The 16,795-nt window shown below is 35.4% G+C and overlaps 1 protein-coding gene across 1 annotated transcript in view; it reads right to left on the bottom strand.

Moving 5' to 3' along the window:
• The window catches only part of ITK (IL2 inducible T cell kinase), an 84,437-nt gene that overhangs the window by 46,143 nt on the left and 21,499 nt on the right, over positions 1-16,795 (bottom strand). The window contains exons 2-5 of the mRNA XM_003756773.4: positions 13,981-14,085; positions 8,028-8,109; positions 6,042-6,170; positions 48-88 (exon numbers count right to left, since the gene is read on the bottom strand). Of these exons, the coding sequence (XP_003756821.1) occupies positions 48-88; positions 6,042-6,170; positions 8,028-8,109; positions 13,981-14,085 (357 nt within the window). The remainder of the gene's footprint in view (positions 1-47; positions 89-6,041; positions 6,171-8,027; positions 8,110-13,980; positions 14,086-16,795) is intronic.

The raw sequence follows: 16,795 nt of genomic DNA, 5'->3' as shown, positions 1-16,795 counted from the left end.
TTGTGGTGGGTGTCACACCATTGCAAGAACCCTAAGACTTTACTCACTCGGTTGTCTTCAGGAGTGGGAGGAAGAGGCTTCTTTGAAGCTGAAATGAAAAACCAGAAAAACAAAATAAACATAAAAGCAAACTGGGCAAACCCCAGAGACAAACACCTAAGGGATGTGGAGGCTTTTCATAAAAAAAAGGATAGCATAGAAAACAAAAGGATAATAGTGAGAAGAAGAATAAAACAGTGCCTAAATCTTTCTGTTAAAGAATTCTCAATTTGGGGGCCTGTCAATGTTTTCAGCAATCTGAAAGCTCTCCTCTGCTCATATGTATGCTCACTCACTATGCTCTTCCTTTTCCTGCTGAGTCCCATTTTGCCTGGCTAAGAGATGCTAGCCATTGCCTGAAGTTAGCACTCTAGCTTCTGTACCCCTAGATTTCATGGGAAACCTAAAGCAAAAGAAACAGGGGAGATGAATGATTTACTCCAATTCATTTAAGACTGAAGCATGTGGATATGTGCTAATTCACAAGACAGAATAGGTAATTTGTTCTTTATATTATATAATAAAGAAGAATTATGGTCTAAAAGTGGGAATTAGTGACTCAGGGAACTAGTGAATCACTGATTTCCTGACACTGCTGTTGGCTCCTTGTCACCTCCTGCACATCATTTCTGAACAGACTTGAGCTGGGGGTGGATTTTTTTTTCTTTTTTGGAGGACCAGATCTATATGCTATGGCTTTTAAGCACCCACTCATTAGCTTTCCATTTTTTCTTCCCCTTTATTCATCACTATCACTTCTCCTAATTTCTCTTCTTGTAGAAGCTGTTGGTTTCTAATGACACTCAGGCTTATTTTAAGGAAAAGTGACTGGGAAAGGTAACCTGAGACCATGCCATGCCATTGGTTGAAGGAATTGGACATGTTTAACATGGGGAAGACAAGACTGAAGGAGAACAGTGCCTTAGCACAGACACTTATAGATGTTGCTCAATAATATTGATTTGCTTTGCATTGCTTAGGGTCAGGAAGCTCCGAGGCTAAATCCTATTTCAGACCTCATTATGGACCCCTAAGCAAGCTATTTAAGCATCTGAACCTCAATTTCCTTAAGTATAAAATGGAGAGCAGAGGATAATTGATCTAGAGGAAGTAGGGATCTAAAGGAATATTTATTCCAATCCTCTCATTTTATAAATGAGGAAACTGAGACCTAAGAAACTTTAAAATGTCTTATCTAATATCGTACAGCTTGTAAATGTCAGAGGGAGAATTTGACTCCAGAGCCAGGGCCCTTTCCACTCCCTTACTAATGACAGAACATTAACTGATAAGGTTTTTAGGAGAATCAGCTTTGTAGACCTTGTTCCCTTGTTCAGTGTTTTTTTTTTGTTTTTTTTTTGTTTTGTTTTGTTTTGTTTTGTTTTTTCCAGTCATGTCTGATTGCTCATGATCTTATTTGGGGTTTTCTTGGCAGAAATACTGGAGTGATTTGCCATTTCCTTCTCCAGATCATTTTACAGATGAAGAAACTATGAGCCAGATAAGTATCTGAGTCCAAATTTGAACACAGATCTTCCTCTTGACCAGACCATGCTGGCTTCTTTGTTGTATTGCCTTCAATTACCAACACTCATCTTTTCTAACTATGAAACAGAATTGGTACCATGGTCAGCCATTAGTTTTACACAAGTACAATCCTTCCCCAAGGGTAGTCTGGGAATAATTGAATGGGGAGTATCTTTCTTTCCCCATGCCAGAATCATAGAGAATGTTTACTGTCTCAACTGGGGGATTCTCCCATTAATGAACAAGATATCTACCTCTCTCACTGTATGATCCTCATCAGAGGGACACTCAGATGGGGATGGTTTAATTGTTAATCAGTAAGTATTTATTGAGTTCTTATACTCAAAAGAATACTCAAATCACATTGATTTGGAAGTCCCTTCCATCTCTATATTCAAAACTTTGCAATTTGGTCTTATCCTATCCTTCTAGTTAAAGCGCTCTCTCCAAGGTCACTAATCATCTATTAATTACTAACCCGAAGGCATTTTCTCCATCCTCTTTTTACTTGACCTCTCAATCTATTGACACCATTGTCTAACCCTCAGTAACCAGGTATACTTGGTTTCCATAATAAGGTTCTCACCTAGTATGATTACTCCATTTTCCTTACTTATTAATCATTCTTCTTCCTGTCTCCTTAGTGTGGATGTCCCCTTTTTCTATATTTTTCTTTTTTTTTTTTTTTTTTACTATACTATCTCCCTCTTGGAGATCTTAACCTTTCATGGTTTCAATCATTATCTCTTTATATATAAATGATAAATCTATATATACAATCTTTATCTTTTTACTGCATTTCTGATTGCTGAATCCTGCTAGCATCTCAAATTCATCATGTCCAAAAGATTATTTATTATGTTTTCCTCTAAGCCTGCCCGTCCTTTAAATTTCTCTGTTTCTATTAAGGGTGTTGATATCTTCCCAGTCATTCAAGTTCAGAAACTCTGAGTCATTTTTAACTCTTTCCTTTTCAATATGCCATCCTAACACTATGTCCAATCCCAATTAACTGCCAAATTTTGTTGATTCAATCTTTAATATCTGCTCCCTTCTTTCTACAGATAAAGCCTTTATCTTGGTTTGGCCCCTCATCACCAATCATCTAGACAATTATAATACCACTATAATAAAAGCCTCTTAATTAAGCTCTTTCCAGTTTCTCCCCATCTTCTTCTCATGTCTGCCAACCACACAATTGTCAAAATTATTTCATAAGACTCAGGTCTAACTATAGAAGTTTCCTGCTCAAAAATCTTCAGTAGTTTCTATTGCCTTTATGATAAAACACAAACTCAGCTCAGCAATTCAAGTTTTCCATATTTTGGCTTCAGCCTTTTTGTTTTTTTACATTTAATGTTACCTCTCTCCTTCGCTCTCTTCCTCCTTCCTTCTCTCTCTCTCTTCTCCTCTTCGCCCTCCCTACCTCTCGCTCTTGCTTTCGCTCTCGTTCTTGCTCTTGCACTCACTCTTGCTCTCTCTCTCACTCTCCCTCTCTCTTTCCCTCTTCCCCCACCACAGACATACATAGACACAAAGACACACAGAGTATATTACAATGAAGCTGGTCATCTCTTCTCCCTCATCTTCCAAAAGGTCAACTCCTCTTCCCCTATGATTTTTATCTCCCCTAGGAATTCCTAGCTCACTTGCTAGGAATTCCTAGATACTTTCGTTATGTTCCTAGTTGTTGGGGCTCTCTTCCCCTTTGAATTACCTTAGATTAAGTTTTATCTGTGTATATCTAGAACCCCTCTCCTCCTCACCCCAGAAAACCAGTAGCTACTTGAGAACAAGAAATATCTTTTCTTTGTCTTTATATTTCCAGACCCAAGCCTGTTGCCTAGAACAGTATTCCAGAATCATCATAGAATTTGAGAGTTGAAAGGGATTTCAGCAGCCAGCTAGTCTAACTCATGTATGAAAATATATCCAACTTGTTCAGCCTCTGCATGAAGACCTCTAAGAAGGCAGCCCATTCCACTCTTGGATAATTAGAAAGTTTTTATTGACATGGTATCTTAATTGGCAACTTTGCAACCTTGCTTCTGGTTGGCCCCTTTTGAGACTAAACAGAATAAATCTAACCCTTCTATACCAAAAAAAAAAAAAAAAATACTAAAAGACAGTTACCATTTTCTTTCCTCCTTTCCCCACACAATGTAGTCTTCTCCAGTCTAAATACTCCCAGTTCCTTCAACTGATCCTCATATGAAATTCAAAGCCTCTCACTATCCTACTAGCCCTTCTCTGGACATCGTCCTTATGCTTTGTTTCATACACAGTTCATACACAGTCTTTGATGAGAGCAGAATACCTCCAGTACAATTTTCAGCTCTCTGATTCTGAAAGCAATATTCTTCTTCATGGAAACTGCCCCACTTAAAAGATTGATTGAATTGATAATCATTGTCTCAAAGATAGAATAATAGATTTCAGGCTGGCAGAGACAGAATTTGATGTCTTTATTTCATAGATGAAGAAACTGAAGCCCAAAGATGAGTAAATTACGAAGGCTTACAGGGTAAGTGGCAAATTTGGGATTTGAACCTAGGACAGTCTTTCAAGTCCAAACCTAATTCCCTTGAATGTAATTGTGTTAAAGCTGAAAGGGTAGGAGTTCTTAATCTTCTTGGGTCATGGATAATTTGGCTAGTCCAACTAAGACATTCCATTTCAAAATAGTGATGAATTGGGGCAGCTAGATGGTTCAGTAGATGGAGAACTGGCCTTAGAGTTAGGAGGGCTCAAGTTCAAATCTGACTTCTAACACTTATTAGCTGTGTGACCCTATACGAGTCACTTAACCTCAATTTCCTTTCAAGAAAAGGAAAATAATTGTACTCCTTGAAAAATTCATAATTGAAAGAAATACTAAGGTTAGAAAATAAATACATACTTTTTTTCTAAGTTCACAAACCCCCAAAATCTATGAACCCCCTTGGAGTTTCCTAAACTCCAGATTAATAACCTATGATCTAAAATAATTTCTTTATTTTAGAGAAGAGTCAATCAAAGTTCAGGGTTGAAGTAGATTGCCTAAGGTCATGCAACTAGGTAGCAGAACTTCCCATAGGCAGAGGTGACATTTTATCTCCACCTAAGAAAGAATACTTTCTTGTATTAACTTCCTTTTTATGTTGTGGTTTATTGCTAAAAGATCCTGTTACCCAGATCAGCCCAATAGAGATAAAGTAGACTGCTCTTAGATAAGTAGATGAGCTCCAGTTGTTGCTCATCCTTAGTTTTCAAAAAGGAAAAATGATATCAGTGTCTTAATTTGGATTGAAGTAAGTCAGTTGCACATTCTCATTCTCTCTTCTACAATCATTGAAGTCCAGTGGCAGGACATAAATCAAGATAACTGTCTATGGCCTAAAATGAAATGGAAGACTTAACATCTTTAGTATCTGAGTAAGCTTCGCTTAAGCTACCTTCATAGCCATTGGAACAAATTGTTCTCATCCTCCCATTCTGCTGGGGGAAAGTTTTCAGATGCTTTAGGTAGACATCTCCTTAATGCACTGACAGGTTTGAGACCTTGAGCACCAAATACTAATATTGAAGTTAGCAATATTTTGAAATTAGGATCACATTGGTGAATTCTATTATTCTGGTCTTCCAGAGGAGAGAATGTGGAATTGAGTTCAGTGCTCATTCTTGCAAGTGTAAGACAGGAGCTGATACTGAGGCAGTGCAGATTCTCAAAATTGTGTGTGATTGTGGTAACTCATAGTGGTAAGGAACGGGGTATGTGCTCAGCAATCATCCTATACTTTGCCAACCCATATACTCATATTATAACATAACAACTATGAAAAAAGCTCAGGTGATTAAAGAGAAAGAAGAAGGAGGAAGGAATCAATCAATAAGCATTTATTGAATGCTAATAAGTACTGAGTAATATGCCAGACACTGAGTTAATTGCTGGGGATATGAAAAAGTAAAAATAGCTGCTGCCTTCAAGAAGCTCCCATTCTAATAGGGAAGTCAACACATACATAAAAAGACATGGAAAGAAAGTATAGACAATGTGGGTATGAGGATATTTGCACATTTTCTCTTTAAAATACCATATTACATTTATTCATATCGATGGTTTTCCTCTCTTCCTAGTCCTTAAGACTTAAACAAAATTTATCACTTGAGAAAATATAAATTGCCTATGGGGACACTCAAAGATGATGGATGAATGTATAAAATTACCTGGTACTGAGGGCAGCTAGATGGCACAGTGGATAGAACACCAGCCCTGAAGTCAAGAGGACCTGAGTTCAAACAGATCTGAGATCAGATCTCAGACACTTAACACTTCCTAGCTGTGTGACCTTGGGCAAGTCACTTAACCCCAATTGTCTCAGTCAAAAAAAAAAAAAAAGAAAGAAAGAAAGAAAGAAATTACCTGGTACTACTGAAAAGGCAGAAAAGAAAATTTACCCTCCCTATGTGGTTCCAAACGGGGAACACATTCTTACCATTCTTGGTTGGATCATACTCAGCACAGCCAGATGCAAGCTTTTCAGTCTGGGCACAGCATCTCCACCTCCCATCCATCCAGAAATTGGGATGGTACTTAGGCACTAAACTGTTGTTATTCTTGGTTTCTGAAAGAGTTTGATAAATATTTAGGTAAAGGCAGATGAGCTTTTTTGAAGACAAATGGAATTAGTTGGGTTCCTAATTTTAGCAGTAACAATCTCTGGTTTATTGCAAAATATATTGAACTTGGAATCAAAAGACCTATTCCAGTCCCAGCTAAGACATTTACTATTTTTCACCAAATCTCTCTCATCAATTTCTTTACCTGTAAAATGTAAATAATAATACTTATACTGCCTACCTTACTGAATTGTTGGAAGACAAGAACATTGAATCAGAAGACCTGGATCCAAATCTTGGCTTTGTTATTTACTCACTTTGTCATCTTGGGAAGTTTTTGTAACCTCTATGGGCCTCAAATTCCTTACTTGCAAAGTCAAATAAAACAGTGAATATTACGCAGAATGACCAAAAATAATTCTCTTGAGCAATGTGCAATAGAAAGGATGCTGGATTTGATGTCAGAGGACCGAGTTTAAGACCACTTACCATACGTGTGATCTCAGATAAGTGATTTAACTTCTCTGGGTCTCTGTTTCCTCTGTAGAATGAAGGAGGTGGATAAGATGGCCTCAAAGTTCCTTTCCTGTTCTCAGTCTGTGATCCTATGATCCCTATATTGATGGTACTGGTAGTACCATCAGTACATCTGGAGTGTGTCATAGTGGAAAGATCACAGTAGGAGACCTGGCATCTATTCTTGGTTCCTGGACTACCTTTGGGTAAGATTGGGGAAACTACTTCAACTCTTTGGAATTCATTCTCCTCATCCAAGAAATGAGGAGACAGACAACATCCAAAGTCCTTACCATCTGTAATATTTTGAGAATTTAATTCAGATTGGCAGCTTCTAACAGGCAGGAATAGGTACTTTTAAATTTTTCTGGTTTTGATTCTGTTCAAAATATATTCAGAACAGAGCTTAATAAAAAGATCTGTAGGTGGTCTGAGGGTATCCAATTCTAAATGGTAAACTGTAGATCTTTCACAGTAAATAGAAGTCAATGACAATAAGATAAAAGTAACCGTAAAAGAGATTTTTTTCTTACAATCAAAACCAAAGAATACTGCTTAGGTGCTGCCTCTAAATTATATGCTCCTCTCTAGCAAAACTTGTCAGTGTAATAAATTGTGGTTGAGCAGAATAATCTTAGGGAAGAAAGCACTTTTTAAATTGTAAGGACTTATTTAAATTAAAACAAACTATTTAGTGGTTTATTGGCAAATAAGTAATACAGGGATAGAATATTGGACCCAGGAAGTCTGAGTTCAAATCCTATCTGTGTGACTGGGCAAGTAATTTAACCCTATTTGCCTCAGTTTTGTCATCTGTAAAAATGAGCTAAAGAAGAAAATGGCTAACACTAGTATCTTTGCCAAGAAAACCCCAAGTCAGGTCACAAAGAATTGGACATATCTGAAATGACTAAGAACAAAATTAGTTTGTTAGGGAGGCTGTAGGATCTAGTGGTTAGAAAGCTAGAGTTGATGTCATGAACACTTGGGCGTGAGTTACTGGGACACTAGATATATGACTGTAGGCTAATCTCTAAGATTATTCTATGATGTTATAGATTTGCTTCATTTTGTGTTGGTAAAGGATGGTTTTGTTACTGAAAAAAGGTTAGAGCTTTAATGCATTTTTTGTCACTGCTATTTATTTTAACCATAGGCAAAAACAGTAACTTTTGAGGCAGTTAGATAGTGAAGTGGATAAAGCACTAGCTTTGGAGTTAGGAGGATGTGAGTTCAAATGTAACCTCAGACATTTACTAGCTGTGTAAACTTGTACTAGCTGTGTGAACTTGAGTAAGTCACTTAACCCCAAATAACTTTCAAAACAAATGTTAAAAAATGATTACCTTCCTTAAGGGCCAACACCCATCTCTGTCGGCTCTCTCGATCAGGAGCAAATACATATAGGAGATAATTATCATGTACCACCTGGAGTGGGAAACATGTAACAGAATTAGTAAATACAACACAAACCCTTTGGCTGACAAGATTTTTTTTTTTTTTTGCTTTATAGAATTTTGCCTTATTCCTTAGATCAATGGCTTCAACTTTTTCATCTAAGGATCCACTTCCCCTCTTAAATAATATTGAAGCCCTCAATAAACTTTTGTTTAGGTGGGTTGTATCTATGTAGATTTCCTGTATTGGAAATTAAAACTTAGTATTATTATGAAAATAGTCTTGACCTTGTAGGCTCCCTGAAAAGGACTCAGGACCTCAGAGATCCACTCAGTTCTCACTATGAGAATTGTTGCTGTATTTGTTTGACACCATATAGATAAAACATTTGGATACTGAGACATAGTTGTGTAGGGTCTAGTTTGCTGGAGTTGGAGTCAGGCAAAACTTGCCTTCAGATCTATCTCTAATACTGACTAGCAGGGAAAGTCATCTTTAATCTTTATTTTCTTATTTATAAAACTGAAGTAATCACTACAGCAGTAGTACTTATTTCACAGGGTCATTATGAGGCTCAAATGAGATAATGTATGTAAAAGTGCTTAACAAATTCTAAAATACTATACAAATCACCAATTACTCTTAAAATGACAGTTGGTCCAAATGATTAATGTAATGAAGATGTTTTGGTGGTTAGTTACTTTAGTCTAAGAGTAAACATTAGGTGGGCAGCTAACTATCCAGTGAATAGGGCACTGGGTTTAGAACCAGGAAGACTCATCTGAATTCAAATCTGGTGCCAGACACTTCCTGGCTGTGTGACCTTCGGCAAGTCACTTAACCCTGTTTGCCTCAATTTCCTCATCTATAAAAATGAACTGGAGAAGGAAAAGGCAAACCCCTTGTATTTTTGCCAAGAAAATCCCAAAATAGGGTCATAAGGAGTCAGACATGACTAAATAACAAATATTAGGCAGTTAGATTATTGTTTAGAATTGTTCAGTTCTGCACACATATATTGTATCTAGGCTATACAGTGACATATTCAACATGTATAGGACTGCTTGCCATCCTGGGGAGAAGGTGAAGGGAGGGAGGGGAAAAGTCAGAACAGAAGTGAGTGCAAGGAATAATGTTGTAAAAAAAATTACCCAGGCATGAGTTCGGTCAATAAAAAGTTACAATTAAAAAAAAAAAAAAGACCTCTTGCCTTCAGCAAAATAACTTTGACTTACATCAGATAACATTATGACACTGTCAGAAGACAAATTTCTTCTTACTAAAAAAGCACATTTATTTCTCGGGCTGCAATTGTGTGATAATTTTTGCTTGGTCTTTCTGGCATATGTGATATAAAGATATTAAATGGAAAATATGCAATCAGCTTTTCAAACACTAGGCACTGAAGTAATTTCTTTCATTTCAAATCTTTCATTTTCTTTCACAAAAGTCATAACACAAGGGCCTTTTTCCATAGGAGAGAGATTCTTTCCCCATAGTTTCAGTTTAGTAAACACCTCCAATATGAGAATAATTATCTACCTTTCCAATTCCATCAGAGTCATATCAAATCAATCAATCAATGAACATTTATTAAGTAGTAATATATGCCAGGCAATATGTTAAGTATTGGAGATCCTCAAATCAGATGACTTTCATAAAGATTTTGTATACATTAGGGGGTAAAGCACATAGGTCGGTAGTTGTTCATGTTTTTTCAGCTGTCTTTTTTTGTATTAATAAGGCTTGGGTTTTTTTCTTTCTTTCTACTGTGTCTTTCATATCTTCCCCATGTGAAATTCTTTGCTTATCAATCTCTCAAATCTCTTATAACTGTATTTCATAATTGTATCCTCACAATTGTATCTATTCTACTGTAACATAAATCATATTTCACAATTGTATTACAATATTATATATAATGTGTATACATGTGTCATGTACAGTATTTATAATTAGCTGCTTTCCTAGTCTTTTTTCTCTTTATTGCCACTTCTACCTTCCCTATGAACACATTTGAGACTGAGATATTAGAATCCAAATCTAGGGATTTCACTCTCCTTAGTAGGGGGAAAATTTGTTCTGTTAAGCATTTTCTTCTATTTCTTATTCTTTCAGTTTTGTTTTTAATTATCCTTAGCATGATTTTGCTTGATTGGATCTTTTGCCAGGCTTTTAAAAAACTCATCTTATTTCCTACTCAGGAAAAATAACAGTTGATGAAATAATCCTGCTCATAATCAACTACTATCCTTCTTCATGTGATTTTACAAATGAATTTGTATTGTAAGCCATTATTGCCTTTAGCTAACCACTCTGCTTGAAAAGTAAGTCAAATGTTGCTGACTATGGACCTTTTTAGGCTCTTTTTGTCTCTTTGTTATGGCAATAGATTTAAAGCAGTTAAACTTCTGTATAAAAACCGTTTCAATTTTGTTTCTGATGTAAAATTATGTCAGTGTCATGTCTGATGTCCATTTCCCATAGTTAATTCAGATCCAGGATTTCATGAACCCAAGAAAATCTCGTTGAGAAATTCCTTCAACCAATATAGGACAGCATTATCTCTGTAAAGGATAGTTTTAGAGAGTTGTATGGGATGCTGAGAAGATTTCACTTTTGCAGAGTCAAATTGCCAACATTTGTCGTTGAGAGTTGAACCCCAGATCTTCCTGAAGGTAAGGTCAGTCAGCTCTCTCTCCACTGTGCCACATTGCTTCTTTTCATCGCAAATTGCTTGTTTAAGTTGTTTGAGACTGAATTTTTCAGTACTCCCTATCATTTTCTCATTATTATTTTTTCCTTCTTTGGAAAAATATGGGTTTTTTTCCCTTACACATCAGTGGTCTAACCATATATAGACAGTTTATTCTGATATAATTCCCACATTAGTTTTTTTTTTTAATCTTTTCTTCTATGTTAAAATAAAACCTATTTCATTTTTGTGATGATATTTGTTGCTTGCTATAGTCCAGGACTTGCCATTTCTGTTCTATAAGTTTTTTACCTCTCTCCTTCCTTTTTCTTGAACCACGCTTTTTTATCAAATTATCATATTTATTGCTTTTCTATTTGCCCATGATACTGTTGTAGGAACTGAATCATATTAATCTTGACATTCTGAAAACAAAAGATGGAAATTGCAACTAAATGGAAGGATAGTTCACAAGTACATTTTGGAGAAGCAAAGAAAGGATTTGACAAAGTCAGTTTTGTCCCATTGCTTTCTTAATTCAACAACAAAACAATAAATCAAGATTTGATTTATAGTATTTGCCAATTTCTAAGGTGCAAATGTTCACAATGAAAATTTAACAACTGATTCTCATGCATTGGTTTGATCTGACTCCATTGCATCCCTGGTTCAAAAGCACCAAGAAACTTTATTTGCAGTATATGGTCATCTTATATTGCAATACTAATTATAAGAATTTGCAAGAAGACTACTATCAAACTAATTGAAACTTATGCATCCATCATAGTCACCGAGGATGAAGAAGTGTAGGAATTTTGCCAAAAACTTGATGAAATCTTCAAAATAGATCAATATATATATAAATATAAATAATATATAAATATATAATATGCTATATATTATATGTTATATATTATGCACATATTAATATAATATATAAGTATAAATAAATAAGTATATATAAAATATATCAATATATTGAATGATTTCTATGCAAAGGTAAGGATGATGAAAAATATAAGACCTGTAGTTACAAAGATAAAAATGAAACAATCCCTGCCCTCCCTGAGCTTACATTTTATTTAGGGAGGCATCGTTGTTCAGTTGTTTCTGACTCTTCATGACCTTATTTGAGGTTTTCTTAGCTAAGATATTGGAGTAATTGGCCATTTCTCTAGTTTATTTTATACATGAAGAAGTCGAGACAAGCAGGATTAATCCCAGAGCTACACAGCTAGGAAATGCTGAGGTCCTTTTTGAATCTAGGAAGAGTGTACTGCTAGGTATAGCACCTAGCTGACCTGGGAGGCAACATGTACACAAATAAGTACATGGATAAGTACACGAGGGAAGTACAAAGGGGTGGGGGGTTGGTAGTAGGTAAAGGCATCAGGAGAGGCCTCATGTAAGGACCAGATACTTGAGGTGAGCTCTGAAGGAAACTAAGAATTAATCAAAAACTAATAAAAAAAAGTTACAATGAAATAACCTTCCTCTTCTATACAGAGGTGCCAGACTAGACCTAGAGAACCAGATGTGCATTCTCAGACAAAATCAGAAGGGAAAACTTCTACTGGGGACAGGGAAAGAAGTAAAGATGCATGGGAGAATATAGGCAAAAGAAGCATCAATAAAACTTTTTAAAAAAGAATGGAAGAAAAAAGAGGAACACAGGCAGACTCAAGTAGAACGATTCGGTTAGTCTTATTAAACTTAATGTGTATGTTTCTTTTTTAAAATAAAGAATAAAATAATATAGAATAATAGAAGCTCACAGTTTTTTTTAAAATAATCTTTCCTTTCTAGTTTCTTATATAATCTTTTTAATGGCAGAATGTAGGCTCTTTGAGGTCGGGGTCTGTTTTTATTTTTCCTTTGTATACTCAGCCTTTAGTATGGGACCTTAATCAATCAACAATGTTTGTTGATTGATTGACTGTCCTCTGTATCTTTTTTAGTATGTTTGCAAATGATTGTTAAGTTCACAATGGAAAAATTAATTAAAAACAAATAAACTAGGAGTCTAAACTATCGATGTAAAAGGATACATTATAAGTATGGAGAGCTCAGTTGGAGTGGAAGACAACTTATGCAAAGGCCCTAGGTAGTAGGTGGAGTGTTATGTGTGAGAAACAGAGAAGGGAAGTTTGGACTGAAGTATATGGAGAAGAAATTAGTATATTTTAAGGCTGTAAAGATAGGTTGAAGTCATGCATTGAAAAGCTTTAAATGCCCCCCAAAGTTTTCTATTGAATTTTAGAAGTAATAGGGAGTGCTGCATTTAGTAAAACGAGGAAGTATCATAATCAGCTCAGGCCAAAGTACTATCCCTTTGAAGCATGTAAGCAAAGTTTGGAGAAGAAAGGTCTCTGAGGCAGGGAGAGACTATGATGAGATAACATGGGAGTTCTGGATACAATGCAGATACATGCTGTTTATGAAATCTAGTTTTTCCTCCTCCTCAGTAATACCCAAGTAATTATTAATCTGGGACTCTGCTCCTGGTTTATGTGTGGTCGTAGGAAAGTCACTTTTCCTGTGTGGGCATCAAAGTTTTTTGACTTTGATAACATACCTGCTGTGCAAATCCATCTCAAAATCACTGGTGAAAGACCACCTGACTTGCCACTATTGAACTTGGGGCCCCATCAAAGGAGGTATACTTTTCTACAGAATGGTAAGGAAATTCCTAGGAGTGATGAGCTCAAAGTGTAGGTACAGCACCTTCAACCACATTTTGCTGATGGCCTCAGAAATTGAAACTGACACCTCCACTTACAATCTATCAGTAAAAAAGAGAACAGGGATATCTTAGGGGCCCTCTCTAAATGGCAAACCAGTATACTAGTGTCTAAAGTAGATAGAGGACCAGACTTGGAGTCAGGAAGACTCATTTTCCTATGTCCAATTTTGGCCTCAACCACGTATTAGCTGTGTGACCCTCGGTAAGTCACTTAACCCTATTTGCCTCAGTTTCCTCATCTGTAAAAATAAGCTAGAGAAGGAAAAGGCAAATCACTCCAGTATTTTTGACAAGAAACATCCAAATGGGGTCATGAAGAGTCAGACATGACTTAAAATGGAATGAACAACAAAAAAGACTGAAGTCATAAACTCCCTGCCTCCCGCCTCCATTCTCTTTACTAAGTCCAGTCACTGTGGCACTAGGAATGATGGCTTGCCATTGCATGGTTTAGTTGACTTACTTGGAAGGGGTATTTATAGTGGCAAGGGATGCTGATGTCGCTCTTCACAATCTCCACGCATTTGATTCTTGAAAGTTCAATGGAACCCTTCAAAGTTCTCTTTTTCTATGGAGAGAAAATCGCAACTCTTAAGTAAGCAAAATTTAAAAGTTCTGTCTAGAATTCTTCCAAATGATAGAAGCAGCAATATAAATAAATTAATAAGATAATAATATAGTTGCTGTATTATTAGTTATTAATATTAATTATATTATGCTTTATTATAATTATTAATTGATCATCAATGTTAATTATTATCATAATTAAAATAATATCATATACATAATAATATGAACAAATAAATAAATAAAATCTGAATTTGGAGTCAAGGGATCTAGGTTCAAATCCTAGTTCTTTTATTTGCCATCTTATTTATCAGAAGCAACTAGATGGTGTAGTATATAAAAGCATCATATCTGAAATTAGGAAGACCTGAGTTTCAATCTGGCTTCAGATACTTACTAGCTATATGATTCTAGGCAAAACTGTCTTCTTTCTTCATCTATAAAATGAAAAGGTTGTCTTTGAATTCTTCTAAAACCCCTTCCAATTTTATGTTTATGAGCCTATGATTAAAAATTCTCCACTGAGGGCAGCAAGGTAGAGCATAGACCTTGGAGTCAGGAGAACCTGAGTTCAAAGCCAGCCTCAGACACTTAAAACTTGCTAGCTGTGTGAATTTGGGCAAGTCACTTAATCCCAACTGCCTTGCCAAAAAATACAAAAATACATAAGTAAATTAATGAATGAATGAAAATTCCCCATTAACTTCTTCCCATTCCTTCCCTAATCCTTAGTTCTCCCTCACAACCCCTGCTAAAATGAACTGGTCTATCTCCATCCTTCAGGGAGAAAGATTGCCTGCCCTCTATAACAAATGCAGATGCTGCTGCTTACTCACCATCAATTGCACATGCTCTGAGTTATATTCCCATTAATGCAGATATAATCATAGTTATTAAGTTGGAAGTGTCTTAAAAGTCATTTAATCCAACCCCTTCATTTTACAGATGAAGAAACTAGCCCATAGAGAAATGTCTTGTACAAGATAATAAATAGGAGAGCCAGAATTTTAACTCAAGTCCTGTGACTCCAAGTTCAGCATTTTTTCCACTGAAAAATACACAATATTTTACAAAATTTCCCAGATGACTTAGGACATACATTTGAAAAGCAAACAGTTTGAGCTTTAGTTTAGGTAAGGTTCATGGTCATAAACGCAGCAGAGCTAAATGGTTTACTGTCTCATTAGTTCAATAATCTAAATGACCCAAAGCCCTTCTCATCACTTTCTATAACTATCAGGTACCTTTTACTTTCTTTTGACTAGTTATGGTAACATCGTGGTATTACAATTAGACCTGTTTTTACTATATATCACAGATGTATATAACTATACATCTTTCCTTTTGTTATATTCCCAACAAAATGTGCCTATCCCAGGGTCTTCCTATGCTAGCCTAAAAAAGTAATCTATGGTAAAATGTTTATGACTTCCTTAGGACACAAGAAGTCTGTTGTAAAAACATACTTACTCCATGGATTTGGCTTTATCTTTTATGGGGGCAGAAATTTCAAATCACCCAAGAATAAACCACTTTACAGTATCATAATTGCCTCCTAGCTTCTTAAATTGTGGGTCATGACACCATATGGGATCTTGTAACTCAATGTAGAAGTCATGAAATTATGATTTATTATTAGTAAACGTTTGATTTGTATTCTTATTTTATATACCTATATACCCATGATCATGGAAATTTTTACATGCATAAAAATTATCAGGCACAAAGGGATCATGAGTGGAAAAAGTTTAAGAAGCTCTGGTTACTCTTATCTAAAAAAAAAATAAAATAAAATTGCATATGTTTGTAGGAAAAAACCAAATATCCTGCCTATATTCTTTTCCTTAAGAAATTACTTATGAGAACATATACATAAAAAAAGAAGTTATTTAGTATTGGTCACAGTGAGATAGGTTGTTCAGGAAGATAGTGAATTCTATCTCATTAGAAGTCTTCAGAAATAGAGGGAAACATATCATTTTTCACTTTCTTCCCTTTTTTTGGTTTGAATTTTCTTCCACAAAATGACTAAATGGAAATGCTTTCTATGGTTGCACATGTATATCTTATATCAGATTGTTTACTATCTTAGGGAAGAGAGAGAAAAAAAAAAGGGAGTGATAGAAGTTGGAACTCAAAACTTGAAAAAATAGAAAATATTTAAAAATCATTTTTACATATAATTTGAGGAAAAATATCTTTTTTTTAAAAAAATAAGTTTTTAGGCAGAGACTGGAAAGTTATTTGTTGAGGACACTGTAATGGAAGTTCTAGTTTAGATACAAATTGAATCAGATGAAATTTGAAATAGCGTTCAAGCCTAAAATTTTATGATTGTAGGACTGCAGTTTCATAAAATGAAAGTAAACTAAGGAACAAAAAGTAGCACCTCTGTCACTAATTTATTTTGTGAATTTGGACTAGTAACATTATATCTCTGTAAAATGATATATGCTAGATAGATAAGATGATAGATCTTACATGAAGGTTTAGTAACAGCTGCTTATAGGAACCTCTATGAGCATACTATCTCGTCAGACTTTTGAGTCTGCCACAGCTGGGATTAAACACTGTAGCTCTCCCTATAATCATAGTTCTTTAACATGGTTCATTTGAATAGATTTCAAAATAGACTAAATACAAAAAAATTGTTTTCCTGCATCGATCAGCAATTATCCAGAACCATGGTATGGACTTTTGAATTATACAGG

The sequence above is a fragment of the Sarcophilus harrisii genome, chromosome 2 (assembly GCF_902635505.1).
Source record: "Sarcophilus harrisii chromosome 2, mSarHar1.11, whole genome shotgun sequence".
Lineage (NCBI taxonomy): Eukaryota > Metazoa > Chordata > Mammalia > Dasyuromorphia > Dasyuridae > Sarcophilus > Sarcophilus harrisii.
This window is presented reverse-complemented; position numbering and strand designations above follow the sequence as displayed.